The sequence below is a fragment of the Chlamydotis macqueenii genome, chromosome Z (genome assembly GCF_036417535.1).
Source record: "Chlamydotis macqueenii isolate bChlMac1 chromosome Z, bChlMac1.mat, whole genome shotgun sequence".
NCBI lineage: Eukaryota > Metazoa > Chordata > Aves > Otidiformes > Otididae > Chlamydotis > Chlamydotis macqueenii.
Window position 1 is genome coordinate 55,764,362 of NC_141593.1, and position 17,480 is coordinate 55,781,841.

General features: G+C 37.3%; 1 protein-coding gene across 2 annotated transcripts in view; it reads right to left on the minus strand.

The window, feature by feature from the left end:
• The window catches only part of ST8SIA4 (ST8 alpha-N-acetyl-neuraminide alpha-2,8-sialyltransferase 4), a 57,018-nt gene that overhangs the window by 19,148 nt on the left and 20,390 nt on the right, over positions 1–17,480 (minus strand). For both annotated transcript variants that reach the window (XM_086770826.1, XM_086770825.1), the window contains one exon: positions 10,338–10,631. In XM_086770826.1, the coding sequence (XP_086626952.1) occupies positions 10,338–10,631 (294 nt within the window). The remainder of the gene's footprint in view (positions 1–10,337; positions 10,632–17,480) is intronic.

The window sequence follows — 17,480 nt, forward strand, 5'->3', positions numbered from 1 at the left end:
TGTAAGATTACAATAAAATAAAATAAAAAGAAAAAAAAAAGGCTGTGTGAATGCATTTTAAAGAATTCTTTTAAAAAGAAAGGAACTATTTGCCACTTCCTTGATTAAAGCCTTTAAGCAAAAACTGAACTGTCTTACTGTTACTTACTTAAAGTCATGGTATATTGCCAGGGGCTTTACAAAGTTACCATCAGCCATGTAATTAACAGTAATTTGAAATGAGATCTTCAGTCTGAATTCAAGCTACTCAACTTCAAGTCATCAGTGTTATAGAAATGAAGTGTGTTTATACAGTGGCACATTTCCCAGATACTTTATGCCTGGAACTTGCTTTGCATATTACAAGCAAGTTCTTAGAAACTGAAAACAAAAACAGAAAGATAGATTTAGTCTTCTTTTTCACCTCTGTTTCAGAGGATGATCATTGTACCTCAATAGCAACAATGGCTTAGCAATCTCCTAAGTTTAAACCAGATCTCCGGCAAATCTCGTGCTCTACAATAGCCCTTCTGCGTTATCCTTGTTGGTAAGGAGCCTGCTGCTCTCTAAATGGATTCAAGAGGAAAAGTACAGATGTTTCACTACTACCAAGATCAGAGCTGAGATTTCCAGATGCATCAGCCAAATCTTCTACTACCCATACCTCTCAAAGCCGTCCTCCTCTCCCCCCAGAATTCACTCAGTCCACCTTCTAATTGACTCCACAGCCAGCCAGCATCACCTCTACAGAGATGCTCTCACTGTGAAATGTCCCTGGGGACTCGGAGAAACCCACAAACTACAGCAAATCAATTCCTCTATGAAAACCTGCTACAAACCCCTCTCAAGCAGCAGGAATTCCAACCGCCATCAGTGGTCTGCATGTGGTCTACAACATGAGAAAAGCCTCATCTGGAAAGTTCATGCCAAACACAAACCTTTCCCACCGTCTGCAAAGCTCACGGATGGATGTTACATTCTAGGAGCAAACAGCAGGACAGTTTTGTGCCCTCCTAGCCCTTCTGTATGCTACATTTCATACAAAGCTGAAGATTTTGATATAAGCAAAAGCTGTGCCACCTGTTGGTTTCGGTATGACTGATACACCCACTGCTTCCTCCCTGCCAACACTTCTGGTGAGTGTGCCCACGTTTATACTGAAATGGAAAAAAAAATAAAATAAAAACCCCCTAATGAGCCTCCAAAATGTTCCGAAACCAGCAGTTGCACTTGTTCTTGGCAGGGTCTTATCTCAGATCCTTTTACAGGTCATCTTTGCCTGCAAGTGGTAAGAGAAAATGATTACTCATTTGGATTGGAAATTCCCCTGTATGGCACTGCTAGCCAATAAAGTACAACTACGTTTAAAAATGAAAGGCAAGTTCTAGCAATTACTTTCTCTAAGTCAATTTTCTTTGACTACTTCACCGAACACATCCTTCAAAAAATGCAAATAATGCCTCTTGTTCCTACTAAATATAGAACGGAAAATGTATATAAGCTGTCTCCACAGTCCTCGTGAGTCATATCAACGATTACTTCAATAGACGAATATTGTTTTTAAAAAGTTTGAAATAAAGTAATGATTTCTTACATTTTAGAAGTAGTCGTTATTTTCTTAGTATTTGCTATGGCCCACTAATTCACTTGTTGAAGACTGAAAGACAAATCTCAAAAAAAAAAAGTTCAATGCAGCAATCTTATCCTATTAAACTCACAATGTGAATCCACACACAATGTTAACTCTCCCATACGTGTATAGACAAATCCTTAGGCCTACAGAAGAGCACAAGGTCAGCAGGACACCTACAAACAGGATGAACAGGATGCACAGGATAAGCCTCTGCTGAAAGAGATGGGCAGGACAGAACGCACAGACTTCAGTCTAGCCTGGGAAGGAAACAAGGACTAGTGAGAGATTTAAATCTTGTTTCATCTGAAATGCAGGCACCTAGCACCTAACTCAACTGTGGTGTGCCTTCGAACAACAAAGAAGTGGAACCCAGACCCACAACCTGATGAATCAGTTATTTTCTCCCAAAAGATGTTCTGTGCTTGAAACACCACCACGCATGACAGCGCTGACCTAACCACCTTGCCTCTTCATCTCCCAAGTGTCTGAGACACAGCAATGCTCCCCTTTTTTCTCACTTTTGAACTCCTTGATGCAAACCAGAACAGGCCAGTAGGCTTCCCTCAGCCTCTGAAAAGCCTACACCTACTTGGCTGATGCAGCACACACACAAATTCTCTCCCTCAGGCGAGGAGGGAACAGGAAGAGCGGAAGCCGGAATACTCATAGATCAAGACAGAGACAGCTTACTAGGTGAATGAAGGGGGGGGGCGAGGGGGGGCAATCGCTCACCACCACCCACAAGCAGACCAAGGTCCACCTTGTCTCTCAGCAATGGCCACCTTGGAAGACAACCCCTCGTGCTACCTTCTTCCACTACTGCAATTGCATTGCCTACTGAGCACGACGCTATATGGTATGGCATTTCCCGCCAGTACAAAGTTACAGCTTTGTTTGCTTATTTCCACATCACCTCAATAATTAACTAAGTATTTGAAGAAATCTGTTACTGGCTGGGTGCTCAATACAACTGCTCCTCATCACAAAAGGTCAGTAAGATCAAAGCTAAATGCACACGTCTTTGAAAACTCTCAGTAGGCACTACAATTAAAACAAACAATAGCAGAATTGTTATTATTCTAAGTTTTACCTTAGAAACACTACTTTAAAAAAGAAGGAAACCTGGCAGGACTTCCTCATGTACACATGTATCCTACAGAAACAAGAGACAGCTCACTGCACATGTCAAGAAAAAGAGAGAAGCTGCTCCTCATCCTATTAATACTATCTGCCCAACATGACCCTCTATGGACTCCACTCCTCTCTATACTTTGCTCCTCAAAGACAGGCTGTAAAAACCATTTCTGGTTTGCTTCTTAGCTGCACAGCCACAATTTTTGTCACAGGAGAACGATATGCCCAAATGAGAGTTAATTAATTTTGCATATTTTTAGAGTTTTCAGAAATAGAGAAATTAACAGATTTTACACAAATGTAGATAAAATGTTAAAAACATCTAAAATGAAAAAATAATAATACAGTAGCAAAGTAATTTTCAAAATAAATATAAATCTGTGAATACACTATGTGAATAAACTGTGTGTTATTTAATAGCTTAGCTGATAGCAGTCATTAGCATTAGCTACAGTACTGTTGCTCGTGGTAGATAAACTAAGAGGCAAAACCTGAAATGGGTGATTTCATTATTATTTTTCTTATGACAGATTCTGTTGCTCTCCTCTTGTCAACACCCAAAATTCTATCTTAGAAGAGTAAGTTTTACAAGTCTTAAGTGTATACATTGCTCATAATCGGCAACAAAGCAGTTGCGACAGCAAAAGGGACAAAAAAAAAAAAAAAACACCACAAAAAAAACCCCAAACCAACCCATAAACCAAAACCTCACAAAGTTTTATTATCATAAATAAAATTAAGGAGATTAAAGGAGAATAATGGTTCTCTCCCTACAATCATGATCAGGCTTTTCATGGCCTACCTTGTGGAACGAACCAGGCAATGAAAAATATAAAAAGCAGAGAGTTTAGTGCACATTCAGTTTCCCCCTTTTGTTCTCTACTTTAACTGTGTTTGGTCCCACTGAATAAGCTCTCCTTTCTCTGAAAAAGTGACATGTCTCTTCGCAGACCTTGCTAAATCTTCCTGAAACACAGTAAAACAGAAGACCTCGTGCAAAGGAAGTAAAAGCTCATCCTGAGCTCTGAACCAGTTGAGGAGGCAGCCTCACAGGCTGCACGGGCCCTGCGGCCCTGAAAATTGGCTGCAGGGCTGAAAGATCAACCCCGGAGTGTCTCCAATTCAGGAACAGGAGCATCACATCCTCCTCTCGTATTAGGACAGGACTCCGTGATCTGAAGAGCAACTTAGAATCACAGAATGGTTAGGGTTGGAAGGGATCTTCAAAGGTCATCTAGTCCAACCCCCTGCAAGGAGTAGAGACATCTTCGACTAGATCAGGTTGCTCAGAGCCTCATCCAGCCTGGCCCTGAACTTCACACAACAGATTAAGTTCCGAAAATCCAAACTAACTGGTGTACCATTCGTTCGTATAACTTACCAAAGTCAGCTCTACTGAGGAGTTACGCAAGGGCACAAGGGTACTGTGACACAGAACTCCTATTTTAATATCCACACATATGAAAAATGGGATTGTACTTGACTGCAAAGTAGGGAAACGTGGTTTTTTTTCCTAATATTTCGAACAGTTGTGTGACATGATGCAAAAGACACGGTCATTTTCTATTAAGTATTGTGTAGTTCTAGCTTAATGGCCACTTTTAAAATCTTCTGTTTTCTGCAGTGATTATTTAGCCATCCATCTACTCCAAAGTGTCTTAAGAAACATATTTTAGCAGTAAAGAAAAAAAAGTAAGTCTTTTAGCAGCAAGAAAATAAACAGAAGTGTTTACAATATAGACTGCTCCCAGCAATTGTTTCTTTATTAGCATAGAACTGCTGGAGAACTATTTGATTTCTGCATGTTTGAGTTTCACAAAGTATTTTTTCTGTAATTCCCACAGTAAAGGACTCTGGAACTATGATGAAGTTGTGTAAAAGGTCACTACATTCAAACAGCAGCTGTTTGCTTTCACTAATAAAGGAAAAAAAGACTCTGCACCGAGAAGTGACCATAAATAGGCAAAGCATACTCTTTACGTAGGCAAAACGCAGAGATTTCAGTGGGAATTCTGACATTTTTAATGCAGGATCAACTCCAATACCTCTCCTTCGCAGGCAGTAGCAAGGAGGAAATAAGTTGAGCACAGGCAAATCCCACAGGATGTCCACGCGATTGTTCCACACCCAAAAGACAGGAAGGAATCTTATGTGAAGCAATTTCAGCAATACTGCTGCCAAGTGACTAATAACTCATGGGATGGCTCCAATAGGAAAAAAAGCCAAGAAAACATTCTTACACATGAAGATGAGTGTGAGAACTTTGTTTTATAGAGTTGGGAGAGGAAATATGAGAAAGAAACTTCCCAGAGAACTACCGTATCGTAAAAGGACTGTACTGCTTGGCGGTTTGGGGGGTGGCAGTGTTCTGCCTCTTCAGCAGATGTCTTCAGATATTTGCCAGCAGAAGCAGAAGAGCTGTGCAAGGCTCTAGGAGTTAACTCTGGCCTCCACCTAACGTACCAACAACATTCTTCGTCTCTAGAGTCCTCTCCACTCCCTTCCAGGAACTGCAAAACAGGACCCACAGCAGAAAGCATCTGCTGATCCTACTTTCAGGTTTGGTTGTCTGCCACCACTGGAAGTAAACAAGATCTGTAGTCTAATCCCAGCAGGCTCAGTTGCTGTTCGCCTACTGTTTAATGCATATTCCATCAGAGCTCTGCTACTGAGACCAAGCTCCTCACAGATACTGTCCACACTTCAAAGAGTATCATCTCACTTGGAAAATATTATTAAGAATAATCCTAATGAAAGAGTTCAACATTATATCTCAGGCATGTTAATAAAGCAAAGTTTCTGAAAATTGTTGCTCAATTCAATTTAAAGAAAAATAAATGTTACATGGTTTGCTCATTATAAATACTTCATAATTAACCTTCCTGGCAGTGGCATTAGAGAGCAAATAAATCCTTTTAATCAGTTAAGCTTTTCATTTACAGATTCTGGTTCCATCTTGAACTTTGTTATGTATTGATTACCTCAATTATTTTGTCAATAATGTGTGCGAAATTACATTAGAAGTTCCACAAAACAGCCTTTAGAAACACTTTGTGAAAAAATCACACAATTGCCCCAAATCACTTACCAAATCCAATATTCTAACTTGAAATACAAACAAACTTGAAGTACAAATGTAAAATAGAGAAAAATAAATTATCACTTCATCTAAATCTACTGAAGTAAAAAATCTGAATCAAATGGCCATTTAAGATATGCTACTGATTAAAAAAGTAGTTACCATGTTGGACTTAGTATTTACATAATCTGTTCTCAACACTTCGAAACCTTCTGAGATTTTAGAGGAGTGGCCATCACTCACAGAAGTTTAATAAGGCATGAAATCTGCAAAAAAAGCAATTTCTTTTTCAAACACCACATTACCTTTTTTATGACCCAAAAAGTGCACAGATGGACAGGAAAAAAATAAAGTTTTTCAAAATGATCTCAGAATGCACTTATTACCCTACTATCTGATCAAGAGCAACTCCCAAATACTACATGGTGTTCAGAAAGTTTCTCTTATTAAAAAAGAAGAAAAAATAGGAGAATTTCAGTGCCGTATGCGATTCCAGCAAAACTGTCCTGTTATTACCTAAAACAGTACACAGGAACACAGAATTTGGCCTCACTAGGTCAGAACAGAAGTCTAAGAAAGTTCATGTTCTGTCTTTAGAAACTGCCTGTGCCTTATGCTTTAAAGATTGATGAAGGAAAAAACCTAATCTGCCTAAACAATTTGGCAGTGTGATACACACAAAAAGGAGCAGAGACAATACTTCCAAACCTGTGGCCATCAGCCTGCACCCTTCAGCATTAAATGTCTCTATTAGTACTTAATTTGTCAGGTTGGAATTATTAACTTTATTTTATTGATGATTAGTTACTAAACGATTTAGCCCACAATACACTGCATTTCTGTATTTTTAGTAAAATTTTAGGTGCATTAAATCAAAGAATGCTTGATGCCAATTAAAATTTACACTGGGAATTTGTTCTTCCAGAAAACAAGACTTTATCATTGTAACTTTTTAGGGCAGATAACTTATCTTTTCAGGCAGTTTTCAGGCCTGTATCAGTGCATTTTCTATTTCTAGATTGCGAAGACCTGTAGTTGCAATATAATATGTCGAAGTTTCAAATAAAAGCCACACTTCAACCAGCTGAATGATACGGATATGGTATAGCCTTGTGGTGTATCACACCAACAGGTCCATTTGTGGTACAAGAAAACCAGCATGGGTGCGTAAGTCTTCCGAAGCGGGATTATGCTTTCCAGCTGAGTAACACTTCTCCAGTACACCCTCCTGGTACTTGTGTCTTTGACATGGTCCAACAAAAATCTGCCTATGTTTGAGTCATTACAAATTTGGGAGGGTCTTGACTGATTCTCTTATCATAACAGTGTAATTTAAAACAGCTCCCACTACCTTCAGATAAATTATTACTTAATGCAAAATATCCATACTCAAAGAAAGTCAGAATACTTTGGAATTATCAAGGCAAGAAACTGGAAACAAAATAAGTGAATACTTACTTGCACAGAGTTTAAGAGGAGTTGGGGGATGTTATAAATATTAATACAGGACAGTCACTGCAAATGCTACGCTCCCATGTCTCTGCTCTACACTTTCGAAACCTTTAATGAAAATCACTGAGCTACATTCGAGCACAAAGACACAGCTATTTGAAAATGTTCACAGCCTGCAAAACAAAGGCTGCAGATGCAATGAGTTTCCTTGTGTAAAGTAAGACAGACAACAACAAAATGCTTCTTGCAATTCAGCTTTATCATGCTTTCATCAATAAACCAAACTCCATCTCCCTTTTACGGCTTAAGAGGCTGAGATGCTGCACAAGCCCTGCATTCTCACAGTCTTGCACATACGCTCAGGCATCCTGTGAAGGAGACGAGATGCTCTGCACAGGCCTTATGTGTGTTTTAACACACAGGTTTTGTGGGTAGATTTCCTGTTTTCTGCTTCTTGTTCAGCTAACAGCAATCTTCACATCATGTTTATTTTGCCCCTTCTGTTTTACAGCACCACAGGCCTCCGGTCACAAAAGACCCAAACTTGCAAGCACAGAGCTTGCAGAAGTATCAAATATACAAACAAATATATCAAAACTGATACACAAAAATAGTTAAGAGTCAGGAAACAATGAGTGTTTTATAGGAATTCCTTTTACGTGGTATCTCTTCAGAGGCTCAGAAATCATCAGTTTACAGTGAATTTAAATAAACACGAGCACAACAGATAGAATACAGCATTATGAAGATTTTCCTTTAAAATTAAGTATGTAACTTGCTATTTTAAATGGTAGCAGAGTTAGCTATCCTTTAGTTTGAAACTGAAGTTCGCAGTTGGAATTTGCCTTAACTTTCACAAGTCTTACTGCTCAAAATTGACTTATTTGATAATCAGGTTATGCATGTCTAAATTTTACTTTATTTTTCAAGTTACTTTACTTATTTGCAGAAAATATTTTTCAGCTCAGGCACATTTTAATTTAAGAACAGTTTTCTGGCTTATTAATATCTAATACTACCATAGTATTCCATTTGACGTATAAACCTAACAGATCTTTAAGAGATGTAATTCAACCTGGAAGGAGATTATACTCTTTCCCTAGATTTAACTTTGCTGTAATACAAATCTCATTATTATGGGCTGGTGATTTGAGATTGCCTTCTAAGAATTCTGAAAAATATTTGTTCCAAATGTATTACTGCTAAGAGTATCATTTCCAAAGCAGACTCATGAAGACCTATTCATTTCATGCCCCTCACATCGTAAAATCAAGAGTTAGATCAAAGATAAGCTTTACTTCTTGTTTTGTTCTTACTCAAATCACAAAAAAAAAGAACAGTAAAGAATATATTATGACATTTGGTGACTTCCCACAAGAAGAAAAAAAGGGAAAGCGACATAACTGAACAACAACGTTTGAATAGGAGGACTAACAGTTTAGATTCAACCTGACAAATCTGTGCAGTCGTATCAGACGACACTGCTAGGTATAATCCTAAGCACGGGATAATCTAAATTTTCAACACCAATTCTGATGGTAGAGCTCTTGTTGCCTTCTTTTGGAGAAACAATGTAGGTGCTAATTCTTCTTTTAAGACAAAGTCCCCTAAAGGACCTTCAAGTCGACCAACAGAAAGATTGCACACTCTGAATTACCACTCATATTTGATAATTTTGCCCAGATTTAGCAAATGGAAATGAGAACAGCTGTTTGTAAACTGGAAATAATCTTACCCAGATTTACACACACAACCAAACCCCACTGCACCTAGCCATCTGTTATATGCATTTTGAATACTTGAAAATTCAACAAAATTAAGATCCATAAATAGCTACAGTGTAACTGTATAATAAAACAACTATCCAAACAACTATGGAAACTGAGCAACTCAGAAAAAAAAACATTAAAGGATTTCCAAAGATTTTCAAATTCCAAAAGGGAAGAGATTATTTTTTTTCAAGTGCCAGAAGCGTACCACATAGAACACAGCAGTTAATCTATTTGAGACACAGCAGAAGGAGAAAAGCATATTCAGAAGTCCTAATAAGCTGAAGAACAACATATTTCTGAGCTTTATTCTCATACTCTCACAGTAGATTGGGGTAACAGTTCAAACATCCCCTCTGATCTTATCTCTGCTGCCATAATAGAAACAACTTTTTCGGCAGATATATCATCAGTAACTGGTGTACAAGCCAGCACTAATACTCTAAGGCATCTCACCAAATCCCACGAACAGACAGCACAGGCCAAGACACGCAAGCTGAATATTACAATACTGCCGTAACTGACTGCACAAACTGATACTGCACTACCATCATCTGAATGTTTTTCATGCATAGCCCTAAATACTCTTATAAAGACACTGAAGCCTTCATCTGACACTCCTGTTTAATTATGGGGCTGAAAAAAAAGAAAAAAAAGTCTCTGCACAAAGCACGGATGCATTTTTTTTTTTTTAAATAACTGGTAACATCAGTGTTACCAGTTATTTAAATGTTTTCAGTGACTCTGATCAATCTTTTTCAATTGCCCAAGCATGTGGCCAAATTAAAAAGGAGAAAGATTGCTCCAAAATCCTAAGTGTTTTAGGAAGGAGCTCATTATTCTCAGATCTGCCAGACTTCGTTATTTACACAGTTGTTACCCTACCCCCATGCTATTTAAATTATACTTTTTGTCTGCCAGAGTTTTGCCCAGGTGAAGACATATAGCACTTTTATTGTCCTCTGATTTGATGACTCATGGATATCTTTTGAATGCAGACTATTTTTACATTAATTTATCACTATCATGATCATTAAAAAACTTTGTACATAAAAGTGAAAGTGAAATATTATTGTGTTAATACATTTCAGTTAATACATTTCAGGCTAAATGAGTGGACGACATTTATTACCAAACAAACTTATTTTATCATAAATGCAATCCATTACAACAATAACGGAAATATCATACTCCTTTTAACATTTTACTTGAGCTTTTTTTCTGCCTGCTAGGAATTCTAGTTATGAGTTTCACTGTGCCAAGGACAGACCAGTCTTTTCCAGACACTTACCCTCTGACAGCATGAATAAGTCTCAGTGATGGATAGGCAGTTCGCACTTTCAATTTATTCTTAAGGATTAATGCATTAACCCACTCCACATGCTTCTCTCCGCCTTTGACCATGAAAGCAGGGATCCAAAGGACACTGTCATTCAGCATGGATAGTCTATGCACAAATTTTTGTCTGTCACTCTCATTCCGAAAGCCTCCAAATGCTCTTTGTACAACTGATGGGTTCATGGTAATAAAATCAGATTTAGTTCCCACATCGGCAGCAAACTCCACCACAGGAGCTAGATTGCACCTGAAGAGGAAGAAATTAATGGGAAAAATGAAAATAAATATGAAATATTAACTCAGAAAAATGCGTGCATGAAGGGAAAGCTGAAAATGAACATGCCAGTCCATTTCAATTTAACGTGAGAAAAAAATACCAGTGATAACAGGTGTGGTAACGCCTAGAGTTTTACCCAACTTGGACAGACACACATTAGACAAATTTTTAAAAACATTACATCTACATAATGCTGTGAGAAAAAAAAAAAGTTCTTTGAACATTTGAAAACCATGTCACCATGCTTCAAAATGCATCAACAGCTAGAGTAGCACTTAGAAATAAGAGTATGTTTTCTAACACCTATCACCTTTCATTAGTGTTCATTTGTCACCGTGTTACCAACAGCTCACACTCTTAAAGGAAGCAATGTCAGCCGATTACGGTATAATTTATACAGGATAGTAATTGCATTTTTTTTTATAACACAGCATTTAAATATGATTTACTAATGAACTTTACCCCATGTTAGAAGAGTTTTTGGTATTTTGTTTTTGGTATTAGCACTGCAGCTGATGGTATGTTTTGAAATTTTGTATTTTCATTTCACTTAGAAATGAAACTTTTGGAAAAAAAGAATTAACCTTTCCATTTTTCCTTGATGTCTCATTTTCAAATTTGGTTTAACTTTGCAATAGGCTTTGCGCTTTTTCTAGGCTTGAGAAAAATGCCTCATTAGACCTTTGTTCAGCATAGTTTTTTACCTCAGTTATATAAATGCATACATATGTAATCGCACAGAGGCAGCATACTTCATGGGTAGCACTGCATGCAGGGGACAAAATGAAAATCAGAAATTAATTGTGATTCCAGTGACCAGTATGATCTGACTGAAACAAATCACCTCCACTACATCCTCGGCAAATTGGCCTGTAGCTAGTATGCCCCAAGTAAGTATCTCAACACAGTATTTTCACAATTTAACAATTGGCTCTGTTGAGGTGAAGGAAGCTAAGAAGCATTATTGGAACTAGGTCCTTCAAAACATTTGTATGTTATTATATTCCTCATATAAATAGTATTTTTGTAGTTCTGCAGTACAATACAGTTCTGATACAGTAAGGTTTTTACTTAATCTTATCTTCGCGCATCTTCTAATGGCCAGATCTCCAATGTCGTATAAAAATAACTGAAGTCAGCAGGGCAATATTATTAACACCAACTAATGATGTAGTACTGACTGATAACACCTATTTCTCAGAACATAATTTTCATTCTGTAATTATCAACTAGAGAAGCGGTCCTATCTTCTCCAGAAATAAATGTTCTGAAGACCATAAAACCTTTATATTCCTAGAAGATAAAGCCATCCAAGTTTCTGATGACACGTGGGCAGATGTAAGCTTTCTCAGGAAATGGATTTACATTCTTCAGTACCTTTATACATCTATTCCACAAACAATCCGCATATATTACAGGATGCTAAGAGTAATATCTTTCAGAAAATTGTAGTTAGGGCACAAGAAAAACTCCCACTGATTTTAATACTGGCTTTGAAAATTGTTTCTAAAAAACTTAATGCATGAACCTATAACCTGGAATTGTCAAAAGTTTGGTGTTGCATAAAATCTAAAAATAAATGAAAAAAAAAAATCAAACCGAAAGACAAACACCTCCTAAACCCCATCAATTAAAATCAGCACATTCTTTATGAGGGAGTAAATGGAGCAGTTATGTCAGAAGTGTTTCCATATGATTTCAAGAGTTTAGGTGCTAAAGTGATGAACTTTAACACTTATCCTAAACTGCTAGTACCAGATAATTTATATTTCCAGATGAGTTCAATAAAATTTCATAGAAAGGTATGTTTCATGGCTGATAAAGCTAGCTATTGTGTATTTGCATACAGACCTGTGTATATGTAAATAGCTTTTTTTTTTACCCGTTTCAGAGCTTTTATCTTAACCCCTAATGCATCTTTATGCATTATGTCAGCTTCACATTGTTGTTGGAATTTTTAAGTGTGTTAGCAGACATCAATGATCTCCTATCAATTCTCATGACCCTTTCAAGAAAACTTTGTATTCAGAGACACACATAAACATACACTTATTTTAAGTCAAATTAATAAGACTATTAACTGAACAACTTTGAAATAGGCAATGCCTAGCCATCCCTTTTCATATTCCTTAATTCTAGCTCATTTATTGTAAGGCACGGAATGCCAAATATATCCACAAAAGTGATGAGGTGAGGAAGACTCTGCACCACAAGCTTTACCATTACACCTGCCTAGGAAATTGCACACAACAAATGAAGTATTTTTTTTTTTTTAAGTTTTCATTGCTATATCAAATCCAGCAGGAAGAGTAAATGCAAGACTGTAATTTACTGAGTTTCCTCTTTCTTACATGCTGCATTATTAATACCTTGCAACTATATGATTGCTTAAAATTTGACTCTAAAGCACAATTTTCTACAACATACTATTACCTTCCATTCATTCCAAAAAAACCTTCAGTATTGGCTTCATGTTAGTCAGCCTGTAAGCAAGCAGGCTGCAGGTCAAAACTGAGCAGGACAAACTTGCTATGAGGTTACTAACACTGAGAATATGAGAACAGGTTGGAAATAAACAGTCACACATAGCACTGAAAATTGATTTGAGCAATTAAGCCAACAGCTGCAAATGTGAGCACTAAGAATATGTATCACATCATATAAAAGTTTGTAAGCCTCCTTCTCCTGAGCCCAGGCTATTGACTGTTTCCAGTGAACAGCTCTTGATTCTCCTTTTTTCCCTTGCACTAAACTAGCAACTAATTAGAGTCATTATTTGCTCCCTTACTTCTTCTAAGCACTCTCCGCAGTAGAAGCATTCAGAGACTGGTCTAATGAGACAAAGATTGGTACATTTGGGAGACTGGGTTAGAAAAAACCTCAGTAAGTGGTAAATGTTCATAATCTGTGTGACTGGTAGTATCATAGGCAATAATATGCAAGGTACCTCAAATTAGTGCTGCAGTCCCTGTTCTTCCCGTGACATCAGCCCTGACCATATCCAAAACCTTAGCACAGCCATTTCCACAAGGTAGTTAGCCTAAACTTACTATCAGGCATCAATTATATTAGTTAGGTAATAGGTAATTTTACAGGGCCACCTAATTTACATAATATTCATGTATAATCATAATACTGAAAGGCAAATGTATATATATATATACACAAAACATTCATAGTAAAAATGCAGAGGTTCCCATACAGAAGCTTTCAATGTGACAGCTGAAGATTTTCAAGGGGAACACCCACTGCAATGCTATCACTAAAAACAGATCTGCGGTAAAAGGGAAAAATTAGCTCATGTCTGAAATACCACATGGTATTTGAGTATCTGTAGAATAACTGATATTCTAAAGATAGACAGACAAAAAAGTCTCAGTGATTGAAAACCTGCTTCTTCCACAACTCTCTTTTGCAGATATTAGTTACAGTGGGATACACTAGGAAAAAGTGTGGGGAAAAAAAGAACCAAACTGTCAATGGCTGGAGTTGCATGCCGTAAGAAAAGACTAAATAACAGAGTAAGTGCTGCTATACCACACTTACATCAAAGTAATCAACCCTGGGTTTGCTGGGACACCTTTATGGCCCAAACATCCATAATGTACCTAGTCTTTTAGAAAGCAGAGCTTAACAAAGTAAATAATAAAATCATATTCACAAAAATACACTCAAATGAGAAGTCAGTTATTCCACAGAGATTCAGTTGAGCTTGCTTAGTCACTAAAAAACATACAGCTCATGTGTATGTCAGTATACAATGTTTGTGGCCATGTGTGGGTACTCTTTTTCAAGCTAATTTTAAGTAAAAGTAATAAAAATTTGCTTGAAAGTGATTACTATTTCCATTTTATTTGACATTGAGAACTAAAAGAATATTCTTCACATAATAATAATGCAAGAATTGGCATGAATATGTACACTTGTTAGTTCTTTAGCAATCTATGCACTTGAGGTTTACAGGTTGAAATACATACTTAGAAACCACTCTAAATGCTTTGTTTCATTAATATCTTCTCATTGCAGAGCAAAGCCAAAAATAATACACGTATTAACCACATACACTCTGAGAAGCCAAAAAATGAAAAATTAGATTGTTGCTGGAAGACATGACATTAAACCTCTCTGAAACATAAGGCATTACCTAAACTAGTATCAATTATACACACACTTTCCTGAATAGTCTGCAAGCTTTTATATTCAGGTTCATATCCAGATTCCTGTTAAGAATCAAAATTGCAATTTTGAATTCAAAGATTCTTGACACTTTAAGAAACACTTGTATGTGAAAGTAAAATTCAAGGCTCAAGCACACAGGAGGGAAAAAAAAGTTAAGTCCAAGGCAGCAGACAACCGAAAAGCTGGAGTACTCTCTACCCAGTCGATCTGCAGGAAGCACATCACCCTAATACCACTTTATATGTAGCATTTAATCTGGTTCTTCAAATAAAGATGTGCAGCAGCACTGTTACAGCTTTCACATACACATACAACCAAAAAAGAGAGATTTACGAAAAAAAACCAAAAAAACCATGCACAAGTCTTCCATCCCTCCCTGCTGAATCCAATGGTTAGTAAAATGCATGGACTCTCCTATGTTCTGTATATTTGTTTGGCTCCTGATAAAACTAAAATTGCTTCAGATTAACTACAGGGACCTGGATTAGCAGGGAAACCCCTGATGTATTCCACTTCATCCCATCCTCTGCATGGCACAACAGAGAACATCTCATGAGAGCTGCAAGCTGCGTAGAGACTCAGGTACAGCATAATTACGGATTCTATTCACACACAGGAATCACAGCTGTCTTTTAAGATGTGCCATGTAAAATACACCACTATTGACCTGATATCCCCTTTTATAACACAAGTCCACAAAAATACTGAATTTATGTCTGATTTCGCTTTAGTTAGAAGACGCATTTTCGTAACATCACCTGCTAATAAACTTCATCACTTTTTGTTGCCCAAACTATAATCTATAATGATAATCATTAAATTATTTCTTCCTAGCATCTTTCTGAACGCCAGTGACTGAAATGCAAGTAATCCTTAATTGACACAGCATAGTGAAGTGACAGAAAAGGTCTAAGTGGTATTTCTGAAACAGTGGCAAAACACATCATTTACCTCTTTATTGTGAGTCCTTGCTGCAACATTACTCTTCAATTACGGAGTCTTACTGTTCTTTCCAACACCATTACTTTGACACCAAAATAAAGGCATTTCTATCACTGAAAGTTTGTTGCATATGGAAAAAAAAAAACTACAGCAGTGAAACATTGAGAATATTTTAACGTAAGAAAACCTGAGAAATGAAACTTAGTCGTTTCCTGAATGCCTGCATCTTTGCCTTTTTATGTGAAAATACCTTTTCAAGTTACTGTCTATAATGGGCATATTCTATGGGGCAATTATCAAAATGCTACAGGAGTGTTACTATTCTGATACAGAGATCTTTAGAACAGTTCTAGAACACCGTGAGACAGAAAGGGTTAAAAATGTCAGTGAACAAATGGATTAGTGAAGCCTTCCTGCATTTGAAACTGTTCAGAAAACCGCTATATTAAAAGCTCTGCATTATCAACAATGCAAGTAAGCAACTTCAAAATAATTTTATCCTTTTATCTCAGGATAGTTATCGAAAGAGTCAGGCTAACCCTATGTGCTTTACATATGGATGCCCATAGGACACGTATTTATTTAAGAAACCACTTCAGAATCTTTAATCTGTATATTGATTAAAATATTTAATAATTATAATATATAAATATTTATATCTATGTACAGAAGTCACTTCTTACTGCTGCTTCCTTAGCCTTCTAAACTTATGTCCTTAAATCGCCTCCTGTATCACCTACTTAAGAATTAACTCCATTTTGGCGGGGGGGGGGGGGGGGAGAGAGGACGTTGCATCAAAGTTGGAATTATAAATGCTTCTGAAGGGTACCCAGTACTGTGGCCCATCAGTGCAGGCAGCACCAGGTGCTATGTACTGAATGAGCAAGAGATTCAGCTTCCTAAGACGACATCTCTGCATCAGCTGTCACCTATCACGGGCTGCCTGGAGTAGAGGTCATGCAAAGACGCTCCTGGCAGCTGAAGAAGTCGTGAGCTAAGCCAAAAACTGAAAATGTGGCCACAGGAAGTCAGGACTTCTCCAAGGTTCTCCTGTGGTGGAGGCCACCCATGTCTAACTTGACTGCAAACACTGAACAGCTACACTGGCTCTCCCCCTTTCTCAGGCACCCAAATTACTGAGCAAGAACATCTGAAGACAACAGCTTTCTGCCTTTCTTCTGCTTTCTTTTAATGTTTCAATGTACTGTGACAGTTTGTAGGAAGAGACAGGGTAAAAACAGAGCTGCCACATTTGAGAGCTGAAAAAGGCCTAATGAGCCAGGCATGATGTATTTAAATGTTGTTTTTAAGGGAAGAATCACATTTTAAAATAAGTCTGTAAAACTGGCAAATTTGATTTCAGCAGATCTGCTGGCTCACAGCATCCAGCTCTACTGGCACAATAGTTCCGCTCCAAGCAAGGTGTATTAAATAAATACTTCGACATGAAAGCTGACACAAGCTACAAAAAGAAAAAAAGTTCCAGAATGTAAGCATATTAACATCTTAAATCTTTTTATTCTGACAAATGCATGACTGTTTTTTCCTATCAGCTGAAGGAAAAACACAGAAGAAAGAAGCTACTACCACTCTCTGCTTACATATTAAGATTAGCAGAGAAATTTAAACTGTTCTCCTGAAATGAGCAATCACACCTCCATGGTATGGTTGGAAGGTCTGTCCTTCTTCTTGAAGAGA